This window comes from Haplochromis burtoni, unplaced genomic scaffold (genome assembly GCF_018398535.1).
Source record: "Haplochromis burtoni strain Fernald_Lab_line unplaced genomic scaffold, NCSU_Asbu1 Contig_22, whole genome shotgun sequence".
NCBI classification, from domain to species: Eukaryota; Metazoa; Chordata; class Actinopteri; order Cichliformes; family Cichlidae; genus Haplochromis; species Haplochromis burtoni.
The window spans coordinates 3,149,020-3,157,340 of record NW_024582383.1 but is presented as its reverse complement, the minus strand read 5'-3'; the positions used below and the strand labels follow the sequence as shown (position 1 = coordinate 3,157,340).

Sequence of the window (8,321 nt, the reverse complement as noted above, 5' to 3'; positions counted from 1 at the left end):
GAGGCGAGGTCGTTCCACGCTGAAAAGTGTCAGGAGGAGGTGGCTGTGTGACCTGAGCAGAAGGAATCGCAGCAGAAGCAGGAGGCTAGTCATACTTTTGACTTCTGCGATCTACTGAGCGATTGCGCCGAGTTCTCCGGTGTTGTAGCGAAGCATCGGCACGTCCAGCAGCGTTTCTTATGAGCCAAGGCCGCACCTAACCACTGAGAGCTGGTGAGTCCATTATGTTGTTAGATGATCCTGTCACAGCCAGCGAGGCAGGTTGGACTCAAAGTTCAGTGTGTTTATTTGCAGTGACGTTAATAATACAACAAAGGGGGAGCTGAGCTCCACGGAGGAAGGAGACCAAACATCCAAACCTCACATCTGATGTTTGTGCTTTGAACCTTTAACATGAGCTTATATTCATCCTCATATGTATCAAGGCCCTTCACCTTAAAAATGTGTTATTTCTTAATTATCTCAGACACATTCTTGAATTTTACATTTTATCACTGTTTCAGTTGCTACTTCTTCAGCTTGTTATAATACTGCCTCACAGGGACCCCCACTACGTTATATTGTTCCTTCTCACACTACTTCAACACTTGGAAACACAATAAATGTCTTGATTCCTGAAATGGGAACATGAATAGTGTCGACATCAACATAGGTGCAGTCGCTCTAATCAGTGATCACCTGCAAAGGACAGTGCTTTTACTTAACATCCACCAAAGACCCTCACAGGGCAAGATGTTCAGGGTAATACGTTCATTTTCACTTTTTATCACATTTTCTCCAGTCTGGGAAACTCGGGGGTGGATACGCTCAAAACAGGAAACAGACCCGCCAAAATGAAGGACAGACAACATAATACAGTTTCTGAAAATGTGCCCATTGAGTTTGTTGCTAAGACAAAATCCCACTCCACCATAGCTGCTCAATTACATTTTGTTTTTATAGCATCAAATCATAACAAAGAGTGATATATTGTAGGGTAAAGATCCTCCAAGAACTCAAAGAAAACCTCAGCAATCAGTGGACAACAAGTAGGAACAGCACACCACAAGAACCCAGCAGCAGAACCCAGCAGCAGAACCCAGCAGCAGAACCTGGCTCAGGGCGGAGCAGCCGAGGGAGGAGACGGGACAAAGACGGCGCTCTGCTGTGGTACAGATTAATAGTAACTAAATGAAAAGGTGTGTATAAATACACGGAAAGAGAGGAATGTATTAAAAACACAAAGTGCATCATGGGAAGCCGTCAGCAGCATTGGCCTATTTCAGCATAAGTAAGGGTGAGTGTTACACGTATGAAACGCACACTGTTTCATTCAAACAGTGGCGGGTACGTAACTTGACGCTGACCGTCGATATGAAAAAAATCAAAGTACGCAGTAAATTTTAGAGCTTTTACCTGAGGAGACGTTTGTGTTCACCTTCACCCACCGTCTGTGCCAGCGCTGCTTTCTATCCTCAAGTGTTCGGTTGCTGTAAGTGCTTTCTACCGAGCATTCACACTCATGGACGGGTGCCATTATCTTTCCCAAGGATATTTGGACTAGAGCAGCCAGGGATTGAACCATCAACCATCAGTAGATGATGCTACAGACACCCCCGAACGGCTAAGTTTAAAAAAGAGATCTGTCACAATAACTTACAGTGCAGAATATAATTATTTGATTCCTTGACAAATTTGTAAGTTTTCTGTAAGTATCTCATTTTTAGGGATACTTTCACAAATATACTTAAGCTGCAAACTGTAATTTAAAATGCACTCATTGATTTATTTACAGCTCACAACCACAGGTGTGATTAGACCATCTGTGCCTTCTCAAGTCATAAACTCAGGAATATGTGCGCTTTGACGTTGTGTGGTGAATGTGTTGCAGAACTCACACTTGTAGGTGAAGCGGGTGGAGGGAACAGGAGTGGAGGACAGCCACTCAGAAAGCAGAAGACCAAGAGGTTTTGTCCGCTATGCTGGATGCACCGCCGGTGAGAGCACAGGCAGCCGCAGAGTCAGACTCTCAGAAGAGCGTCACGTGGCAGCTCTCTGCTCCCCGCTCACCTGCTCTCCACAGTCATCTCACATTCCAGTTTGCCCCCCACCCCACCTCGCGCCCCATGTTTGCACATTAGGTTTTTTAGTTGGTTTCAATTTCAGCTACTTCGTGTAGTCAAATCTGATGTCCTTCCTCTTTCAGACATGTCATGTAAATCCACACCCATCGAGTCTCATCATTTTGTTACAGTTTGCCCTGTAAATCGAATATTTTTGTTTGAACCTCAGTGTTATGACTCTGCTCCTGGGAGCCACCTCTTGCCTTTCTGATGCCCTTCTCCCACAGGCCAAAGATATGCAGTTATTTGTGATTGTACAGGTATGAATATGAGAGGATGGTTGTCTGTCTCTCTGTGTCCTGTGACAGACTGGTGATCTGTCTAGATTGTACCCACCGGGATAGGGTCCTGAAGAAAGTGGAAGAATGGCTCTTGTAAAGGTTTATTTGTAAAGATATTCAAAATAAAATGCAAGTTAAAGTTGAAAGAACTGTGTAAATGTGATTTTATGTAGAGATGCCGGTTAATATGTGGGCCACCCTGTCTGGGCTGCTGGCATGTGTTTTTAACGGGTGGAGTGAATTTGATCTCTGATCAGGAACAGAAACTTGTTCGGAAAAGTTCAACTGAAGATCATCAAGGGCGTAACTTTTTATTTATTTATTTTTAACCACGTGCACTAATTAAAGCCAAATCATTTCCGCTTTGGCTGTGCGCGACCCCGCGACGGACTCGCGGTTCTCTGCACTTGGCAGAAGAGAGACAGACCGACGCAGCCAGCAGTTAACGGAACTACAGGCGCTCTCCTCACGGACTGCAGGCGCTGCGGGGACGAAGATGTCAGTGAAAACGAAGAGAACAATAAGTGTAAAGAATGAGTCCAAGAAGTGCGCGGCGCGCTTTTGGAGGTTCGTTCCGCACCTTTTGCTGTGCTCCTCTTTGGTGGCATACGCAGCGCTGGGTGCGCTTATTTTCCAACACATCGAGGGACACACACCGTCCGCTGTCCAGGAGGAGTACCACAAGTTTCTGTGCCAAATGGTAGAGACCGTACAGAAGCTCACCGGTGAGCGCTCACAAAACTCTGTTTATAGCAGATCAAACGTGTCTTTGGTGAACTTAATTATGGGTTTGGTAATTAAACAGACTTTGTATTATCATTGTATCAGTAGCATCACTGATTTGCTCTGCACTGGGATTTTCTCGTCTCTCTTTCTCAGCTAATAGCACCGCCACTGAACAAATAGTGGAGGGAGTGACGGAGAAAATGCAGGAGTTCCAGTCCATATGGTTCCAGAGACCTGATAGATGGGATTTTTTCGGCTCTATGTTCTTCTGTTGCACTGTTTTCACAACTGTTGGTAAGTCCGTTATGATGCCGTACTAATCACTAAACGATTATGTGCTTTTTATTTAAGTTTTATGCAAATCCGAAGAAGAGAGTGGGTCAAAGATATAAAGTATTCCGTCATCTTGTCAAATTCGAGTAAAACTCTAACATATGTCAGTCTTGCTACTACCAGAAGAATAATCAGCTAAAACTCAACTGAAGTGGCACAAAACCAACAAAAATATCTGAGGCTACACCCAATATTTTCATATTGGGTGTAGCCTTCAATATGAAACCGTTCAAATGTATGTAAGTTTTTCAAATATGAGGTTTCATAAGACAGAGCCGTCAACATATACAGTAAACCACAGCAACATATACAACTGTGGATTATTTAGCTGGGCCAAAAGTCATATTTACACAGACAATCAAGTGTCCTGTTGTATCAAAGGCAGGACTGTGAAATTATTGCCTGACTGTGAGGGCGCAGGTTGTAATACTCCAAATGTGGCTTTGCATTCAGACATTTAGGTGATACGTTTCCTAAAAAGGGGACTGACTGACTGTTTAAAATGTCTGTGAGGAAGTTTAGCTTGTGCTATGTACTGGGTGATAGCTTATTTTGAAAAAAGCACCACTTCACATCTAGTTGTGTGGATGCCTCACAGGCATCCTGTTTCTCTTTATTCTTTATTCGACTATAATCTAGTTGCTTCCGTACGTTTTTTGGCACTTAGCTACTTCCTCAGTTTTCAGCCGATTTTCACCGTTCAAACTCTAAACTGTTCTGCTTTTTCTGGAGATGGGTGCTATGACTTTTGGTGTTTATTACTATTATACTTTTTAAAATATTACACTTTTTTCCTTTTTTTGTCCCATTGAAATGAATGGAAAACTTCCACAATTCTGCTAAAACTTGCTTGTCTTTGAAACTTAACGACCTCCTCATACTTTCATAGTATACAAATACATAGTATTTGTACCCAATCATAGTATTTGTGCCAAATCATGGTATTTTTGCCAAATTATATTATTTGTGCCCACTTAATATTTCTGTTATGTTATGTTATAGTATTACTACTAAGTCGTAGAATTTCTGTTATGTCATAGTGTATCTGCTGAATATAGTATATGTGCCAAATCATAGTATTTTTACCAAATCATAGTATTTGTGCAAGAACATAGAATTTCTGCAAAATCATAGTATATCTGTTATGTTATACTATTACTACTAAGGCATAGTATTTCTGCCAAATCATAGTATTCCTTAAAAATCATAGTATTACTGCAATTTCATAGTATTTGAGCAAAATCGTGGTATATGTGCAAAAACATACTATGTCTGCAAAATCACAGTATATCTGTTATGTTATAGTACTACAAGTAAGTCACAGTGTTTCTGCCAATTCATAGTATTTGTACTAAATCACAGTACTTGTGGCAAATAATATTTTTCTGTTATGTTATAGTATTAGTACTAAGTCGTAAAATTTCTGTTATGTTGTAGTATATGTGCTGAATATAGTATATTTGTCAAATCATAGTATTTATACCAAATCATGGTATTTGTGCTAAAACATAGTATTTCTGCCATATTATAGTATTTGTGTAAAAACACAGAATGTCTGCACAGGCAATATCTGTTATGTTATAGTATTACTACTAAGGCATAGTATTTGTTTCAAATCATAGTATTTGTTTCAAATCATAGTATTCGAACCAAATCATGGTATTTGTGCCAAAGCATCGTATTTGTACAAAGTCATAGTATTTCTCTAAATCATAGTATTTCAATCAAATCTCAGTAGTTATGCTAAAACGCGGTATTATTGCCAAATCACAGTATTTGTACCCAATCATAGTATTTCTGCTAAATCATAGCATTTGTGCCAAATCATAGTATTTGTGCAAAAACACAGCATGTCTGCAAAATCGAAGTATAACTGTTATGTTATTATATTACTACTAAATCATAGTACTTCTGCTTTGTCATAGTATTTGTACTAAAATGTAGTATTTCTGCCAAATCATAGTATTACTGTTATTTCATAGTATTTGAGCGAGATTACAGTGTTTCTGCAAAAACATAGTATTTCTGCTAAATCATGATATTTCTGTTATCTTATAGTACTTGTACTCAATTATAGTATTTCTGCCAAATCATATTATTTCTGCTAAATCATAGTGTCTGCCGAATCCTAGTATTTGAGCCAAAGCATAGCATTTGTACCAAAACATAGTATTACTGCTAAGTCATAGTATTTGAGCCAAATCATAGGATATGTTCTCAAACTGATCTCCCTGTTGGAGCTCAGTCTGGGGGGAGTTATTTCTCCTTATCTTTCCTCATGTGGTGCATTTTCCATTGTTATACCTCTCTGACCTGTCTTCCCCATGTGATGTTTTCTGTAATGTATGTATGGTCGGAGGGTAAGATGGCGCCGCCTTTGCTTGCAATAGGTCGGCAGCCTTATGGGCGATCGTGGCTCAAGAGTTGGGAGTTCGCCTTGTAATCGGAAGGTTGCTGGTTCGAGCCCCGGCTTGGACAGTCTCGGTCGTTGTGTCCTTGGGCGAGACACTTCACCCGTTGCCTACTGGTGGTGGTCAGAGGGCCCGGTGGCGCCAGTGTCCGGCAGCCTCGCCTCTGTCAGTGCGCCCCAGGGTGGCTGTGGCTACAATGTAGCTGCCATCACCAGTGTGTGACTGGATATGTAAAGTGCTTTGGGGTCCTTAGGGACTAGTAAAGCGCTATATAAATACAGGCCATTTACCTTATGAAATTTCCCCTTGTGGGACTAATAAAGGTATATCAAATCAAATCAAAAAACATAGTATTTCTGCCAAATCTTAGTAATTTTGCTCAATGATAGAATTTCTGCTATGCTGTAGTACTTTTTGCTTGATTATAGTATTTCTCCTAAGTCAATGTATTGCATGTAAATCATAGTATTTCTACCAAGTCCCAGTGTTTCTGCTAAATCATAAATAATGTTTTAGCACAAATTGTATGATTTGGTTCAAATATTATGATTTGGCAGAATTTTCTATGTTTCAGCACATGGACATTTGGCAGAAAAAATATTATTTAGTATAAATACTAAGTTTTAGCAGAAATACTATGTTTTAGCACAGATTTAGCTAAATACTATGATTTGTCACAAATGCTATGATTTCGTATAAATGCTGTGATTTGGCACAAACACTGTGATTTACCAGAAATCCTGTGATTTGGCAGAGATAATATCAATTGGTTCAAATATTATGATTTAGAAGAAAGACTATGTTTTAGTATAAATACTATGTTCAAACTTTAAAAAATTCTGCTATTTCTGCTAATGTGTGCTATGACTTTTGACCATTGAAATGAATGGAACACATTATCAATGTGGTCACTAATTTTGCTTGCCGGGTTGAGCTGTTTTTTAGCTCAGTGAGATGAGCAGCCGTTCTCAGAGCGAGAGGCCCGGGTTCAACTCTCGCTTATGGCAACAATTTTTTCAGTTAACAGTTAAAAAATTTTAAGTCTTTTCAACACATATTTTAGCTTCTTCACCCCTTTTCAGCAAAATTTTCAGTTTTTTCACCCTTTTCAGCACAAATCCCAGCTTTTCTTTTTGTTGTTTTCAGAAAAAAAACTATTTTCAGCAGAAATTCTGCTGATTCACCTCTTTTCAGCATAACGTTTTGCATCTTTACCTTTTTTCTGCAGAAATTTTGCTGATTGACCTCTCTTAAGCAGAATTTTCAGTCTTTTCACCTCTTATCAGCGCAATTCTCAGCATCTTCTGCTCATTTCAGCACAATTGTCAGTCTCTCCATCTTTTTGGTTTTGATAATGACTTTGGCTCAGTGAGTTGAGTAGCCACCTTAAGACCAGTAGGGCCAGGTTTGAATCCTGCTCATGGAACAATTTCTTTTCACCTCTTTTCAATACAAATTTCAGCTTCTTTACCCCTTTTCAGTAGAGCTTTTGACTTTTCACCACCTTTCAGCAAAAATTTCTGCTTCTTCACCTGTTTTCAGCAGAATTTTCAGTTTCTTTACCGCCATACACTTTTTGCAACTTTTAATCTTTTTCAGCTATTTTCAGCAGACAGCTTCAGCGTTACGGCATCCACACAGCATTTTCGCAGAAAATGCAAATTTTTTCTAGTTTGTATTGTTATTCAAAAATTATGCTTCATAGGAAAACACACACTTTCTAAACTCTCTAAAACAGGCAAATTGCTGATGCCATTCATGGTTACAACTTTTGCTGATGTTCTGTCAGTAAATAATGGCACTAAGCAAAGACGCAGACCCAAGATAGCCAACACAGGAGTTGTTAGGTAGCTTTAAAATAACTGCAAGATGAAACTTTACCCCCAGGTCCAAAGCACTCTGGAGCACGTTATCCTCAAGGTTGTCTCTACACACTGCTGCATTCAAAGAAAGGTTAAAATATCAATACTACAGTCTAAATATCAGGAGAGCAAATCAATATGCTTTCAGATGTGTGGCTACATGTTGGTCTCCCAGTTCCTTCCCATAGCATGATGGTGCCATCACTTTGCTTAGTGGGGAGGTGATGAGCAGTGCCTGGTTTCCTCTAGCCATGATGCCTGGCATTCAGTCCAAAGAATACAATATTTGTTTCATCAGACCAGAGAATTTCTGGAAAGTTTTCTTCTCTCTACAGAGCAACACTGAAGCTCTGTCGGAGTGACCGCCAGGTTCTCCTCCCTAGCTAAGGTTGTTCTACCTGGATTGTTCAGCTTGGCCTGGAATTTTCTGTGTCAGAGCTCTACAGACAATTCTTTGCACATCATGGCTTTGTCTGTGCTCTGACATGCACTGTCAGCTATGGGATCATATCTAGACAGCTGTGCCTGTCGAACTCATGTCCAAAAACTCAGTTTACCACAGGGGGACACATGTGGTGAGTTTCATCCAGTCTCCCTCCCAATCCA

General features: G+C 40.1%; 1 protein-coding gene across 1 annotated transcript in view; it reads left to right on the top strand.

Moving 5' to 3' along the window:
• The first annotated feature begins 2,748 nt into the window (after nucleotides 1–2,748).
• The window catches only part of kcnk18 (potassium channel, subfamily K, member 18), a 15,108-nt gene continuing 9,535 nt past the window's right edge, over nucleotides 2,749–8,321 (top strand). The window contains exons 1-2 of the mRNA XM_005917033.2: nucleotides 2,749–3,108; nucleotides 3,263–3,403. Coding sequence (XP_005917095.1) covers nucleotides 2,880–3,108; nucleotides 3,263–3,403 — 370 coding nt within the window. The 5' untranslated portion in view covers nucleotides 2,749–2,879. The remainder of the gene's footprint in view (nucleotides 3,109–3,262; nucleotides 3,404–8,321) is intronic.